The sequence below is a fragment of the Salarias fasciatus genome, chromosome 16 (genome assembly GCF_902148845.1).
Source record: "Salarias fasciatus chromosome 16, fSalaFa1.1, whole genome shotgun sequence".
In the NCBI taxonomy this organism is placed as follows: domain Eukaryota; kingdom Metazoa; phylum Chordata; class Actinopteri; order Blenniiformes; family Blenniidae; genus Salarias; species Salarias fasciatus.
The window spans coordinates 4,659,905-4,676,271 of record NC_043760.1 but is presented as its reverse complement, the minus strand read 5'-3'; the positions used below and the strand labels follow the sequence as shown (position 1 = coordinate 4,676,271).

At 49.5% G+C, this 16,367-nt stretch overlaps 1 protein-coding gene across 1 annotated transcript in view; it reads left to right on the top strand.

Annotated features, from left to right (window-relative positions):
* LOC115402767 (titin-like) overlaps positions 1-16,367 on the top strand; it is a 205,830-nt gene that overhangs the window by 121,875 nt on the left and 67,588 nt on the right. The window contains 40 exon segments of the mRNA XM_030111303.1: positions 469-589; positions 663-781; positions 881-1,061; positions 1,437-1,739; positions 1,821-2,005; positions 2,096-2,315; positions 2,556-2,858; positions 2,954-3,110; positions 3,189-3,331; positions 3,425-3,543; positions 3,622-3,799; positions 3,889-4,173; positions 4,281-4,574; positions 4,817-5,116; positions 5,198-5,506; positions 5,760-5,974; positions 6,049-6,363; positions 6,908-7,022; positions 7,106-7,414; positions 7,496-7,677; positions 7,769-7,898; positions 7,977-8,128; positions 8,349-8,496; positions 8,588-8,808; positions 9,187-9,283; positions 9,862-10,158; positions 10,619-10,918; positions 10,990-11,304; positions 11,476-11,627; positions 11,781-11,931; positions 12,021-12,302; positions 12,657-12,959; positions 13,044-13,349; positions 13,587-13,868; positions 14,108-14,295; positions 14,694-14,805; positions 14,897-15,035; positions 15,341-15,504; positions 15,590-15,741; positions 16,190-16,346. Coding sequence (XP_029967163.1) covers positions 469-589; positions 663-781; positions 881-1,061; positions 1,437-1,739; positions 1,821-2,005; positions 2,096-2,315; positions 2,556-2,858; positions 2,954-3,110; positions 3,189-3,331; positions 3,425-3,543; positions 3,622-3,799; positions 3,889-4,173; positions 4,281-4,574; positions 4,817-5,116; positions 5,198-5,506; positions 5,760-5,974; positions 6,049-6,363; positions 6,908-7,022; positions 7,106-7,414; positions 7,496-7,677; positions 7,769-7,898; positions 7,977-8,128; positions 8,349-8,496; positions 8,588-8,808; positions 9,187-9,283; positions 9,862-10,158; positions 10,619-10,918; positions 10,990-11,304; positions 11,476-11,627; positions 11,781-11,931; positions 12,021-12,302; positions 12,657-12,959; positions 13,044-13,349; positions 13,587-13,868; positions 14,108-14,295; positions 14,694-14,805; positions 14,897-15,035; positions 15,341-15,504; positions 15,590-15,741; positions 16,190-16,346 — 8,401 coding nt within the window.

Below are 16,367 nucleotides of genomic sequence, written 5' to 3'. Positions count from 1 at the left end.
GACTGGCTGTTAAAGTTAATACAGTGTTTTTATACCTGTAAACAGAAAAGGGGATCTCTGTTTTCCATTGTCTAGTCTGTCTTGACACCAAGAAGTCAAAAAGAAGCAGTGGGTCTTAATTTTGGCAGATAGCTGCAAAAGGATTAAGGACAGACTGCATTTATGAGTTACTGTAGCCCTCATTCTGTCCTTAGTTGTAAACAGGCAGCAGAAAGGTCTGGTGATGATGCTGACTGATGGAAGGAAGCTAAGAGATAACGTTACTGACAGAAAGCTGGGGTGGAGAAATGGAACAGACTAGATAATACATAGACAACCTACTACTGAAGGATGGATAGCTTGAAAGTCACATCCCTTATCTTTCATGGGAGACATGAAGATGAATCTCAAGATAATTGTCATTTTGGTTTGGTCATTGAGTAAGCTATAGCGTCCAGGTAAATGCTTGTTTCTGTAATCATCAGGAAGGAGTACACTTCCTGTCACCTGGAGGTCGACAGCAGCCTCCACTCTGATGCCGGCGTCTATAAAGTGACTCTGGAAAACAAGCTGGGCAGTGCCAGCGCCACCATCAACGTTAAAGTCATCGGTAGGCTGGCGTCCAGTCTGCACAGAGTCCAGTTGGTCTCCTGTATCTCTTTCTAACCCGTCTGTGTGTGCAGGTCTTCCTGGTCCCTGTAAAGAGATTATCGCCTCGGAGATCACCAAGAGCTCCTGTAAAGTCTCCTGGGACCCTCCAGACTTTGATGGTGGTACTCCGATCCTCCATTACGTCATGCAGGTTTGACTTGCTCTTCCCAGCGGTTTCAAACTAGAACCAGGTTAGTTTTACCAGAACCGATTGGGTTTAATAGGCTGACTCTGGGTCTGTTTGCTGCAGCGCCGTGAGGCTGGCAGGAGGACGTACGTCAACATGATGTCTGGAGAGAACAAGGTCAGCTGGCCCGTCAAAGACCTCATCCCGAACGGAGAGTACTACTTCCGAGTGCAGGCCGTCAACAAGATCGGAGGAGGAGAGTTCATCGAGCTCCGCAACCCCGTCATCGCAGAGGACCAAAAACGTATGTATATTAAAAAAAGAAAAGAAAAGAAACTACCATTTTTACCTTTTCTACCCCCGAGAGACTGAATATTGAACAGGTTGAGTACAAGTTTTGACCTAGTTTTGAAGTGGGGCGTCATGTTTTAGACCAGATGTGGGCATCATGAGGCCCAGGGGCCTTGTGTCTCAGGCTCACAGTGTCATTGAAAAATTACTATCATTGACTGACTGATTGCATTTTTGAGTAAATTTCAAGAGATTTGAGCCTTTTAGAAAACATTGCAGTTCTTAATGTGTTCTGTGATCTTGTGAAGAGGCAAGGGAGAGGCAAGAGAGTTACTCATGAAAATAGAAAAGACAGAATGTTTCATCCTCACATGTTTCCTGGTATCAGATGCTCCTGACCCGCCGGTGGACGTGGAGACCCACAACCCGACCTCTAGCACCGTCACCCTGACCTGGAAGCCTCCGATGTACGACGGTGGCGCCAAGATCATGGGCTACATCCTGGAGAAGCAGCAGAAGGGCGAAGACAAGTGGGGGCGCTGCAACGACTTCCTAGTGCCCGTCCTGTCTTACACAGTCCGCGGCTTGACCGAGGGCAAGAACTACACCTTCAGGGTCCGAGCCGAGAATGCGGCCGGCATCAGCGAGCCATCGCGTAACACACCCTACGTCAAGGCCTCAGACGCCATCGGTGAGCAGAACATGAGCTGCAGGTGGCAGCATCTTGGTGTCAGAGCAAGTCCACACGGTTAACTCTTCTTCTGCTTCTTAGATCCTCCCAAAGTGTTCCTGAGTGGCAGCCTCCAGTCTGGACTCACAGTGAAGCGAGGCATGGAGATCTGCCTGGACGCCAACATCTCCGGCTCGCCGTACCCCGAGATCACCTGGTACTGGAACAACCAGGTGATCCGGCCAGAGGCGCTCCGCAAGCATCCTGACAGACCCCTGAAGAAGAAAGTGGAGAAGAAGGAGGAGGAGAAAAAGGAGGAGGAAAAGAAGGAAGATGAAGCCAAGAAGGAGGGAGAAGAGAAGAAGGAAGACAAAGAGGAGACGAAAGAGGAGAAGAAGGAGGAACCCTCTGCTGAGCCAGAGGTGGAGGAGCTGGACTACCCCACAATCAACGAGCGTCTCAACATCAACAACAGCCGTCGTGGCACGTCGTCCGTGGTCATCCGGGACTCGGTGCGCCCCGACCATGGCGTCTACATGGTGAAGGTGGAGAATGACCAGGGCGTTGCCTCGGCAACCTGCGAGGTCAACGTGCTCGGTAAGAATTCGAAAAACCTTTTTATGATTCAAAACCTTCAGTGGGTCGCTGCTTAATCAGATATTCAGTGAGCTTCTGTCTGTGTTTAAAATAACCCTCCATGAGGTGATTAGATAAAAGTCTAGAGAAGCATTTGAAAACACTGTTGTTCCTGTCAGAAGAAACTAGAATGTTCTGCTCACAACCTAGAGCCTGGGTTCTCAGACCTGTGATGTCCTCTTTTCATCACCGCCCATCCAGACACTCCTGGTCCACCAGTCAACTTCCGCTTTGAAGAGGTGAGGAAGAATTCTGTGATCTGTAAGTGGGATCCACCTCTGGACGACGGCGGCAGTGAAATCCTCAACTACGTCCTGGAGAAGAAGGACAACTCCAAGCTGGAGATCGGCTGGAGCTGCGTCACCTCCACACTGAGAGGCTGTCGATACCTGGTACCCAAACTCATTGAGAAGAAGGAGTACATTTTCAGGGTGGTGGCAGAGAACAAGTTTGGTGCTGGTCCATACTGCGTCTCCAAACCGCTGATTGCTAAGAATCCTTTCGGTATGGATCAACCTTCTTCACATTTGGACCTACGTTGTTTTTGGACTAAAATTTTCCTGAAATGTTGTTTCATGTTTGTTTGTTTTTTTGCCTAGAACCTCCTGAGGCTCCTGAGAAGCCACAGATTGAAGACATAACTGCCAACAGCATGTTGGTGACCTGGAATGAGCCAAATGACAATGGCAGCCCGATCGTGGGTTACTGGGTTGAGCGCCGTGAGATCAACAGTTCACACTGGGCACGGGTCAACCGGTGAGAAAAGACTGAAAAAGCTTATACCCATTCCTTTGAAAAGTGGTCTTCAATCAATATTTTCATGGTTGTCTTCAGGAACATTGTCCCCGACACGGAGTTGAATGTGGAAGGTCTTCTAGAGGGACTAACCTACATCTTCAGGGTAGCAGCTGAAAACCAAGCCGGCCCTGGAAAGTTCAGCGTTCCCTCCGAGCCCAAGACAGCACAGGCTCCGATCTGTGAGTTCAGTGTGAAGACAGTCACTGTCAGATCACCAGATGTTTGCTCCCTCTGGATGTTGTTTCAATGATATGTACTCTGTTCATCTGCAGCGCCTCCTGGACCTCCAATTCCACGAGTGACAGCAACCACCGACCACTCCATTGATGTGGAGTGGGATCCACCAGTTGACAATGGTGGAGGAGAGATCCTAGGATACCATGTGGACAAGGTATATGGAATATTATCCCCCCGTTGTTTCATACTGAGGAGTTTCTGAACTTGCATGTTGGCTTGCTCTGTTGTTCAGGCCATAGCTAATACCAAAGACTGGTCCAGATCTACTGAGCGTCCCTGGAAGAGCCGGAGCTTCACTGTTTATGGAGTCCGTGAGGGAGCAAAGTATCTGGTCAGAGTCATTGCCTGCAACGCTGCCGGAGAGGGAACGCCAGGATTCACCGAATCAGTGTTCGTCAGGAATCCCGCAGGTCAGAAGAAAGGAAAAACCTAGTTCAGCCAGACTTTTCATTTGCTGTATGATTAACTTCCTGCCTTGGTTTCTGGTTTCCCTCCTCAGAAATCCCAGTCATCGAGATTGACCTATCCCTCAAGAATGGTGTAACCATCCGAGCCGGAGAACAACTTCGTATTCCAGCCACAGTCACTGGCAAGCCCTACCCGTCCATCACCTGGACCAAGGATGACAGTAAACCTGACAAAGATCGACTGGAGATCCTCACTGAGGGAAACGACAGTGTTGTATTCGTCAAGAGTGCCCAGAGAAAGGACTGCGGCAAGTACCAGATCTCTGCCTGCAACCCCAGCGGCACCAGGAATGCATCAGCCAAGGTGGAGGTAGTGGGTAAGTGAAAATCCAGGAAGCCATTTTGAGACTTGATGATGAGCCTTACAGTATTGATTGACATTATTGAACAAGAGGAAAATGCAGTTTCATTGTTTTCTCTGCAGACGTCCCTGGACCGATCACTGAGCTGAAGCCAGTTGTTGTCACTCGGAAAATGATCTTCCTGAATTGGGACGACCCCGAAGATGATGGCGGCAGCGATATAATTGGCTTCCTGGTGGAGCGCCGAGACCCCAAGATGCACACGTGGAGGCAGCCTGTGGAAACAGCCTCTTCCAAGTGCGAGTGCGTTGGCATCGTAGAAGGACAGGATTACCTGTTCCGTGTCTTCGCCAAGAACAAGTACGGTTATGGACCAGCAGTTGAGCTGGGACCCATCAAGGCTGTGGACCCGCAGGGTGAGTGATGGTCCTCTCAACTCACATTCATCCAGGAAGAGCATTAAGACCATCGGTGTCAGAGTAGAACTGGATCTATCAATACATGGAAGCTTTTTTCCACCTGAGCTGATTGACATTAAAATGGTACCATATTGTAGTCGGTGCTTTGCAATCAAACTGAAATTACTCAACAGTGAACTGTTTAGAGACTTCCATGTGGCATCCTTGTTCCTGAAACAGTATATTTGGTGGCTCTGCAGGTCCACCATCCTACCCTGAGAAGTTCCACTACACGGAGCGCACCAAGAACTCCATCAACCTGGCCTGGAAGCCACCTCGTAACGACGGTGGAAGTCCCATTCTGGGATACTTTGTTGAGAAGAAGAGGCAAGACCAGCAGGCTTTCGAGCCATGCAACACTGAGATGTGCCCCGATCTGACTATGACCGTGGAGGGCCTGGAGGAGGCCTGGATGTATGAGTTTAGAATCAAGTGCGTCAACCTGATTGGACAGAGTGAGCCGTCCATCCCATTGACTGTGGTTATCCAAGATGATGAAGGTAAGGTCGGACAATGACAACCTTTGCTTCCCAGTGAGTGGTGCAAACCAGCTAAGTGTTTGCGTGTGATTCTCCCCTTAGTGGCTCCTGAGGTCCACATGCTGAAGCATTTCAAGGCTGACTGCATCATCGTGAGGAAGGGTGAGCCAATCGAAATCCCCGCTGACGTCCTGGGTCTCCCCATCCCCAAGATCGAGTGGACCAAAGACGACGTGGTGATCGACCCGGCCGATGAGGCAATGAAACAGGTGGTGGAGGTGACCGGCAGGATGAACTGCAAGACGTCCCTGTCCATGGCCGAGGCCAACAGGAGGCATCGTGGCACCTACACCATAACTGCCTCCAACAACATGGGCTCAGCCCACCACACTGTCAACATCATGGTGCTGGGTGAGTGAAGTACAGCCACGCAAAGCTTTAGTGACTTATTGCTGCTCTCTGATGCCATCTGGCTTCAAACTCTGAGCAAGACTGAATCCAAGTTGGCTAACAGAAAAGTGTTTGATGTGGTTTTACTGTCCAGTTGTGTGAATGGGTGGATTGGTGAGTGGATGGATGGATGTTTGACTGGCACAGCAGGTTTTACATGCTGTGTGAACGTAGTGGTTCATTTTGTGTTTGGTTTTTTTTTTTTTCCCCTCAGACCGACCAACTCCACCGAGGAATGTTGCAGTGTCCAACATCAGGGCGGAGTCATGCTACCTCAACTGGGATGCACCACTGGATGATGGCGGCAGTGAGCTGACAAACTACATTGTGGAGAGGAAGGACATGGAACCAGTCGAGGTAGAGGAGGGGCAGGAAGCTCCACCTGAGTGGGTGGAGGTCAACAACAGCATCATCGACAGGAAATTCGGGGTACGTGCTTTCAAAGTCCTAACCCATCATATGGGGTCAATTTCTTGTGCTGACACATCTTCTTTGATCTGCAGATGTGGAACCTGGAGACCAAGAAGACGTACATGTTCCGGGTCCGAGCCCAGAACCGATACGGCATCTCTGACCCCTGCACCACAGAAGAAGTCCAGATCGTGGACCCCTTCGGCCTTCCTGGCCCACCGGAGAAGCCAACCATCACCGAGTACTCCAAGACCTCCATGACATTGACCTGGGAACCGCCCAGAGACAGTGGAGGCTCCATGATCATCGGCTACTGGCTGGAGAAAAGAGAGAAGGGCTCCGACTACTGGGCTAAAGTCAACAAGATGCCAGTCACGAAGAGGGGTGTGAAGGGCTGGGAGTACCAGGTAAGTTGGTTCTCTGTTGAATTGTCCCATCAGGGTTTGTTTGTCAGATCTGGGGCCTGCGTTATGATGCTGGATTAGGGGACCCAGGCATTCTTCATTCTGATCAGTTGGACCATAAAGTAGGTCATCAACTCAGTGAATCAACTCAGTGGCCTTCGCACTCCCCTGAGTCGACTGCATTTCAAATTGTAGCAGTTTTTGTTTTCACCAAGCCAACCATGACATGTATGAACATATTTAAAAACTGTGTGGGATTGTTAAAGTACTGGTCTGGTTCTTGAGGAAGAACATGTAATGTAAAACCAGCTCCTTGTTTTCTACAAAACTTCACTCCAGTTTGACATTTTGACCTCCTTGATTATTTCCTACCAATGTTCTTGTCTTGTATGAATGATTTGATCAGATTTTTGGGGAAAGTATATTGAAAAACCTTGAAAGAGAAGATGACACACCTTTGAAAAGTGACCTTGACCTTTAGAAGAGCACATAGCTTTCATTCAGCTTTGACTGATCTTGATCTTCTTTCTTCTGCCTCTGTTTCCAGGTGACTCGTCTGTTTGAAGGAACAGAATACGAGTTCAGGGTCGCCGCCAGCAACTCGGCAGGAATGGGACCATTTAGCTCACCGTCTGACTCGGCCTTTGCAGTCAATCCAATCAGTGAGATAACATGCCTTTTTTAAACGGTTGACTTGGTTTGAACTACTGAAGTGGGCCTAAATGGTTTCCTCCTTTGTGTGCAGCCCCTCCCAGCATGCCCGCTGCTCCCGTGGTGGCTGACAAGACAAAGCACAATGTCACGCTGTCCTGGAAGCCACCAGAGAGTGATGGAGGAAGCCCTATCAAAGGCTACATCATCCAGATCCAGGACGAGGGCTCATCCGACTGGGTGAGGGTGAACGATCTAGACTCACTGCACCCCACCACCGAGTACACTGTGCCCAGCCTCCGGGAGCTGAAGCGCTACCGCTTCAGAATCATCGCAGTCAACTACATCGGAGAGTCTGACCCCAGCCCACGCACAAGCGAAGTCCTGATCGAAGACGTCCAGCGTACGTCCTGACTGCAGACCGTCCTCCATCCAAACACGACACAAGTTACTGCAACTCTGTGAATCATGTCTGTCTTTACAGTCCCACCTTCCATCTCCATCGACATCATGGTGGAAGAGCTAGCCTGCATCCGTGCCGGCGATCCAATCAGGATTCCCGCCACCATCAAGGGCCGCCCCGCTCCCAAGGTCACCTGGGACTTTGAGGGCAAAGCCAAGTCGCACAAGAAGAACAAACTGCACACACTGCCTGTAGACTCTGAGGTGAGAAACTGTCGCTTGCCTTCTTCCATATTCTGTGTGGAAAATCTCATCCTCTGTGGTGGTGACAGCTCTTCAAATGTGATGTTGTCAGGTGGAGTCCACGGACACTACATCTGTCGTGACCGTCCCGGTCAGCCTGAGGACTCACTCTGGACGATACACTATCACCGCCAAGAACAAGTCCGGCCAGAAACACGTCAACGTCCGAGTGGTCGTCCTCGGTACATCCAGGACTTGACAGTAGCCTCACTTTGCTCTCCTGCTCACACGTCACACTGACTCTGGGTTTGTGTCCACAGATGTTCCCGGACCTCCAAAGGACCTGAGAGTGACTGACATCACCCGCTCAACCATGAGGCTGATCTGGAAGCTTCCAGACACCGACGGAGGCGAGAGAATCAAGAGCTACTTCATTGAGAAGAAATGTTTGACAGACAAAGCCTGGACAAAGGTCAGCACACTGTTCTGCTGAAGCGGGTTTCTCATTGGAAACTTCTAGCTTTCCACACTAAGGTTTTTATTTTAGGCCAATAATGAAGCTAGAGTTTATTATTAAAAAAGAAAAATGCATTGATATCCCATGTGTACGTGCACGAGTTTTGCATGCACGTGTGTCTGATACATTAAGACATTTCCAGATCCTCTAACGCAGAAACTTATTTTGTGGTTAGGTGAATGCGGCCTGTGCCAGCCAGGCCTTTGTGGTGCCAGGCCTGCTGGAGGGTCAGGATTACCTGTTCAGAGTCCGTGCAGAGAACCGACTGGGATTCGGTCCGTTCACCATCACCACTGATCCGGTCCGGGCCCGAGACCCCATCTGTAAGGACCCCCTTCTTGTTGCTGCCACATCAATATGAGAACAGAATTTTGTGTATGAAGTGACCGATGCTAACCACTGGTTCGTCCTCAGACCCGCCCGACCCTCCCACCAAGCTGAAGGTCAACCTGGTGACAAAGAACACAGTGACACTGAGCTGGGAGGCTCCCAAGAACAACGGCGGCTCCCCGGTGAAGCACTACATCATTGAGCGCTTGAGCTGGGACACCAGCGGCAAAGAGAAGGAGACGTGGAAACAGTGCAACAAGAGAGATGTGGAGGAGCTGAGCTTCGTGGTGGAGGACCTGAAGGAGGTGAGCTAATGTTAAAACCACATGGACCCAAAAGGGTTTGCTGAGGAATGGCACACTCTTTGAACAGTCATTTTTTCAAGATCGAAATAACTAAGTGTTATTGAGACATTTGAGAACCAAACTTATTGAACTTTTGACTTTTCCGGCATTTTGAACCAAACATCCAGAACTTTTGACAACTTTCTAAATCAAGGTTCTAAATCAGTACATAAACCTGTACTGTTTGGAACCAACCTGTAACATTCCGCACCACGAGAAGAGGTGCTGTGGAAATGAGTCTATGGAGAACCTTCTCGTCCTGAGGGACCCGCTTATTGACTGAGGTCTTTGCTGGAGGATCTGCAGTCACATGTTTTCTTCTCTGTGTTTCACCTGCAGGGAGGAGAGTATGAGTTCAGAGTGAAGGCCGTGAATGCCGCTGGACCCAGCCGACCCTCGGCCACTGTCGGACCCATGGTCATCAAGGACCAGACATGTGAGTGACTTACTGAGGAATCCTCCACTCAGGGAATTCCAGAGAATGTCCTTTCTACATTTTAAACATCTTAAAAATAATTGTGTTTTCTTCCATGAACCAAAGAAATGTTGTCCGAGGAAAGTGAACTTCAGGTTTCTGAACTGCTTCAAGGTGTTAATTTACTTAATTTACTTAAAGGGATAATTCAGCATTTTGGCAAATTGGCCCATTTAGTGCAATTCCTTAGTCATTTCGAACACCATACTTACTTTTTTGTGAGGGCAAGCTATTGTTTATTCAGAGGTGAGTCGGGGAAGGTTTTTGGGACGGACACAATGGAAGTGAATGGTATTTTTGGTTCCCCTCGTCAGTTTACTAATGAAGCCTCACTTCCATTCTGCTCATGTAGTGAAAAATACAATTACGTTTCAGAAACTGTCTGCGTCTTTAATCAGAGTTGTGGTCGTCGAACAGGACCCTATGGAACTGCACTGTTTGACTGATTGCTGTCTTCAGTCTGACCTGAGCTCATTTCCTTTAGCTTCAGAGGAGCTTGGAGGGTTAAAGATGTGAGCAGCTGCTGCTTGTCTGTGCAGGTCCTCCCACCATCGAGATGCGTGAGGCGCTGGAGGGCGAGGAGGGCTGCGACGTCAGCATGGTGGCCAAGGTGAGCGGCTGCCCCTTCCCGACGCTCATCTGGCACCGGGCCAGTCCGGCCAAACCCGAAGAGAAGACGGCCGTGCAGTACGGCCAGCACTTCAACAAGTTGGTGACGCAGGACAAGTGCACTCTGCTCATTCAGCACGCCAGCAGGCATGACAGCGCCATCTACAGCCTGACTGCCAGCAACAGCCTGGGCACCGCCACCAAGGACATCAAGCTCGCCGTGCTAGGTGAGGAACACTGCAGCTGATTCTGCAGACTGCACAGGAAGTTTCAGGAATTTCAACTCAAATTGAAACTTCAGGGTTAGCTTCTGTCATTAGCGCTTCATTTAGAGTGGCTTTGTCTTTCTCAAGGGTCAAGGTGACATTTTTAGCACCTGTAGGTGGATTTGATAAGCAGAAGCAGGAGAGAGCACCCAAGAGTCCACAAAGACACATTTAAAACACAGGACAGTAAAAGCAGCACAGAGCACAGACATGGACAAGTATTCACAGGACTGGCAGGATTAAAGGTGAATAAATAAATAAAAGCAAGACTATAAGGCTAATATACAAACCTGTTAAAAGTGACGATAATGAGGTAAAAAACAAGTTAGACTTCTGTTGAATAATAAGCTCTAACTGAAGTTTTCCTTCTTCAGTAAGTGTACCAGACAGAAACTTATGCTGTGCCGCTTGTGTTCTTCAGGACCTCCTGGGCCCATTGTGGGACCCATCAAGTTCACCGAGGTGTTTGCTGAAAGGATTGGCCTGGCCTGGGCCCCACCCACAGATGACGGAGGATCTAAGATCACCAATTACGTGGTGGAGAAACGTGAGGACAACAGGAAGTCCTGGGTTCACGTCTCCAATGACCCCAAGGAGTGTGCTTATGTGGTGACCCGACTGACTGAGAATCACGAGTACGAGTTCAGGATCATGGCCCAGAACAAGTTCGGAGTGGGACCGCCAGTAATGAGCGAGCCGGAGAAGGCCAGAAACCTGTTTAGTAAGTCCTGAACAAGTGAGGTAATCCCACACTCAGTCCTCTTCATACTCACCGCTTCCTTGTCCCTGCAGCCGTCCCCGGTCAGTGTGAGAAACCCACCGTCACCGACATCTGTCTGGAGTCTATGACTGTAAACTGGGATGAACCCAAGTATGACGGCGGCTCCTCCATCACCGGATACTTCCTGGAGAAGAAGGAGACCACGTCCAAGCGCTGGACCCGTGTTACCCGCGAACCCATCCGTGCATTGCCTCTGGGCAATAACTGGGATGTGACCGGGCTGCTGGAGGGTTCCGTGTATCAGTTCAGGGTCATCGCCGCCAATGCTGCCGGCTGCGGTCTGCCCAGCATGCCCTCCGACCCCATCGTCTGCAGGGACCCCATCAGTAAGTACAGCTGGCAGCAGATCTGCTTCATGATCTGGTCTGAAGTCAGGCGGCACAAACATTGATTCATGACGACGGGAAGCATGAAGAAACACGAAATCTCATTTGAAAGTCTACATCTGGAAAAAGAACTTTGGCTTTTGTTTTAACTGTTTGCGTCCTTCCGCACAGAACCTCCTGGGCCGCCCACTCCCAAGGTGACGGACTGGACAAAGTCCACGGTGGAACTGGAATGGATCCCCCCGCTGATCGACGGAGGGTCAAAGGTCACAGGTTACATTGCGGAGTACAAGGAAGTGAACAAGGAGGAGGAGGAGAAGAAAGCTCAGAAGAAGCTTCTACTGACTGACGCTGAGGAGGAGAAGGAGGTCGAGAGCGATGAGGGCTGGGAGAAGGTGAGAAGATGACCGTCAAACACCAGTGGAAACCCCTTTTCAGTTGCAGAAGAAACTCAGGCTTCTTCGCTTTCCCTCCAGGCCAAAGACACCGAGATCAGAGGAACCAAGTACGTGGTGGCTAACCTGAAGGAAGGAGGTTTGTACCGGTTCAGAGTCCGAGCTGTGAACGTGGCGGGAGTCGGAGAACCAGGATACGTGTCAGAGCTCATCGAGGTCAAAGACAGAACCAGTAGGACCCAGCTCACTCTTACAGTGATTCCTGTCTGTTGGCTGTCGTTTCTGTTCATTTAATTCAAAACAACTTTCTGACCCTCCCAGTCCCTCCTGAGATGGACCTGGATGCCTCAGTGAAGGAGAAGATCGTGGTCCACGCCGGTGGTACCATCCGCATCATCGCCTATGTGTCCGGTAAACCCGCTCCTCAGATCACCTGGTGCCGCGATGACGCCGAGGTGCCCAAAGAGGCGGTGGTGGAGACGACGGGCATCTCCAACTCGCTGGTCATCAAGAACTGCAGACGCCAACATCAGGGCATCTACACGCTGAGCGCCAAGAACGAGGGCGGAGAGAGGAAGAAGGCCGTCATCGTGGAAGTCCTGGGTGAGTCCAGAACCAGACCGATGACCCACCTCCACCACTCTGGTGGTTGACAGCAAATTTAAGGATCCTTTAAGTTAAAAAATTATTGAGTCCATTTCCTTACCTCAACCAGGTGTGATACTTTTCATCAACATCGTTTCATACATTGGCAACCAACTCTAAATAATATACAATCATGATCCAAACAGCAGTTCTTCTCAGTCCATCTGGTCCACCGTGGTCCTTCTCAATCTGGCTCAAACTTCTGCTCTGGAGCTTGGCAGCTTACCTGCCTGCTTGACCCTGAAACCTAATGCTTGGAGCTGGAGGATTGTGAAGCTCTGTCTGTCTCTGACCTTATTGTTTGTCCTCCAGATGTCCCTGGACCCGTTGGTCTGCCTTTTGCTGGAGAGAATCTGACCAGCGACTCCTGCAAGCTGACCTGGTACTCCCCAGAGGATGACGGCGGCTCGGCAATCACCAACTACATTATTGAGAAGAGAGAGTCTGACCGCATGGGCTGGACCTCGGTGTCCTACACCGTGACCAGGAACAATGCCGTGGTGCAGGGACTCCTGGACGGGAAAGGCTACTTCTTCAGGATCGCAGCGGAGAACATCATCGGCATGGGACCATTCATCGAGACTGACAAGATGGTGCTGATTAAAGACCCCATCTGTGAGTCCGATGCCCATTTAAAACACTGGCAACACCAGCACGCTTTTCTGTCTTTCCAATAACAGATTACTTTTGTCCCTGCAGCTGTCCCTGAGCGTCCCGAGGACCTGCACATCACTGCCGTCACCAAGGACTCCATCTCAGTGGCCTGGAGACCTCCGAAGTACGATGGCGGTGCAGAGGTGACAGCGTATGTCTTGGAGTCCCGAATGGTGGGCCGCGACAGCTTCGTTCGGATCGGCGGTGACGACAAACTGATGGACAGGAAATTCACTCTGACTGGACTGAAAGACGGCTCGAGCCACGAGTTCAGGGTGTCCGCCGTCAACCTGGTAGGACAAGGAAAAGCATCCTTTGCCACCAAGCCAGTGCAGTGCAAGGACGAGCTCGGTAAGTGAAGCGACCATGAAAAAAACTGGATGATTCTATTTCCTGTTTTCAATGTGGCCAAAATGTATTGTTGATAGTATTTAACTCCTCATTCAGTAGCATCATGATGAAGTAACTGTTGGTCAGTCACCTCAACTGAAGCAACAGATTTGTTTCATCACAACACAAAGTCACAAAGAGTCTCAGACGGGTGAGAATCACAATAAAGTACCAAGTAAATCTCCTCTGCATTCTCAGAACCGCCAGTGCTGGACCTGGACTTCAGGGACCGAATGATGGTGAAGGTGGGAGACATGTGCACCCTGTCGGGACGCTTCACTGGCAAACCGGCGCCAACCATCGCCTGGACCAAGAACGAGGAGGAGCTGAAGGCAGATGATGAGATCAGCTTACACAGCACTGCCAGACACCTCAGCCTCACCATCGCCAAGGCCAAGAGGGAGCACAGCGGCTCCTACTGCGTCAATGTGGAGAATGCTGCTGGTGCCAGAACCGGAGTCTGTGCCATCACTGTTGTGGGTGAGTATCCAGCAGGTCCAGATCTTACTGCTCCGGGTGTGGCTCTGAAGGTAGTGAGGAAGTGGATGTATTGGTCTGCAGCTGGGACACGACAGAAGCTCCCAGGCTGAAGACATATAATCAAAAAAAAACTTAATTCGTTTAAAAAAAAAAAAAAAAATGGAGGGTATCAATTAATATTTTTAATGAAAAGATGATGGGGAAACTGGTTTGATGTATTTGCTGTGCCCTCCTGTCAGACCGTCCTCAACCACCAGAGGGCCCTGTCGTCTTCAACGAGGTCTACAGAAACTACATGGTGATCTCCTGGAATCCTCCCCTTGATGATGGAGGCTGTGCTGTCTCCAACTATATCGTGGAGAAGAGAGACACCAACCGAGACTTGTGGATGCCCGTCACGTCCTCCTGCACCAGGACCACCTGCAAGGTGAGCTGAAGCCCAAGGAACAGCATAGAGATCTGACGTACGTGAACCAAAGGACATCCGAAGAGGCAAATGGGGAAATCTGTCAGTTCAAACCATTGCAAGGCATGGCAGCTCATACCTCATAAGAGCATGATATGCTTTTATGCTTCAGATTATTTCAGTCTTAGATGTTCCCAAGACATTAAAAAGATGAGAATAATTTGAGGAATTTTGAAGTTAAAAAGAGGAGAAGAGGCTTCTGGGTCAAACCCGGTCAATCAATCAGAGGAGCACAGAGTAAATGAGACCTTCATAAGACAGCTTATCAGGAACAGTCTCAAGCATCTTCAACCGTAACATGAGTAGGAAGGGTCACTCCCTAAAAACCTGCGACACCATTATCCTGTTTATGGCTTCAGGTCCCGAAGCTCATTGAAGGTCGTGAGTACATCATCCGGATCATGGCTCAGAACATCTACGGCATCAGCGACCCACTGCTGTCAGCAGAGACCAGAGCCAGAGACATCTTCAGTGAGTCTGGGCATCACTTCACTTTGTCAACAGTGGATTGTACAGATTGAAGGAGTGTCTGATCACAACTGTTGGTTTGCCTTCATCACAGAGGTGCCCGATGCTCCCAAACAGCCCACAGTGAAGGAAGTTTACCACGACTCCGCCCTGATCAGCTGGGAGCCTCCTGCAGATGGAGGAAAGCCCATCACGGGATACATCGTGGAGAGGAAGGAGACCATGGCCAACAGGTGCACACACAGAATTCTGAACAAATATTACCTGTTATCCTTTCATCGAAGTCTATGATCAAGTATAGGAATATAAATCAGAGTGTCAACAGCATAGAGATGAACAGAACTGAGTATTTGTGAGTCAAGTTTAGTCTTCAGGCCTCTAACAGTAAAAAACACTCTGAAAAGGTTGAACTTGAGACTGAAAAGCTGCACAACATCACACATAAACTTTCCAGTTTAGGTTTTCAGGTATTCTGATTTCAAAATGAGATCACAGTCAAATGTTAGTGCACTAAAAACCAATACCTCTCTACTCTCAGGTGGGTTCGCTGCAACACAGAGAGGATCCACCCCAAAGTGGAGTACTGGGTAACCGAGCTGCTGAAAGGGTGCGAGTACGAGTTCAGAGTCAGCGCTGAGAACGAAGTGGGAGCCGGAGATCCCAGCCCGCCCTCCAAGCCTGTGTTTGCCAAAGACCCAATTGGTATGTTTGGTTGTCACATCCCTCGTCGTTTCATTACTTGTGCTTCATTGTCTCAGGACACTGATCTGTTGGTCCTGTCTCACAGTGAAACCCAGTCCGCCGGTGAACCTTCATGCCATCGACTTCACCAAGGAGTCCGTGACTCTGGCCTGGGAACCTCCCATTGACACCGGGAGAGGAAAGATCTTCGGATACCTGCTGGAGTTCCAGAAGGCCGGAGAGGAAGAGTGGCACAAGGTGAGCTGAATGGCTGGTTATCAGTCAGGAAGGTTTAGTTTAGTTTACACTGCTGACACAATTATTTGACACTAACAAGGTCACATTAGTCAGACGTGAACTGACAATATGTATACTATTAGAGCATTATTGTAATGAACAGAATATGTAGGTTGGGTAGAGGAGATTTTGGATTGAAACAAATCCTACAGCCAGTCCTAATCTAGATGAAGAAACCGGATAGAAACCACATTGGATGGCAGCTACCTCAATTTCATGCTTGATAACTTTTTATACCTTAAACCAGCAAGAGTAGGCCAGCAATGTTGTGCACTGTTGGTGCATCAATCTTTTTTTGATGAAGTACCTTAAGAATTTTCTGAAGGAATTTTTGTTAAGTTGTACAAAAATGGCCTTTTCCTGAATGACACCATGACCACTATGCTGCATCTTGTGGACCTGCCTTCAGGTGAACCACACTCCAGACTCCTGCCAGGACACAAAGTTCAAGGTGATCGACCTGGAAGACGGTGCTCTGTACCGCTTCAGAGTCATGGCTGTGAATGCTGCCGGAGAGTCCGAACCAGCCAATGTTAAAGAGCCAATCAGAGTTCAGGACAGACTGGGTGAGCTGTCGTCTGTTGCAC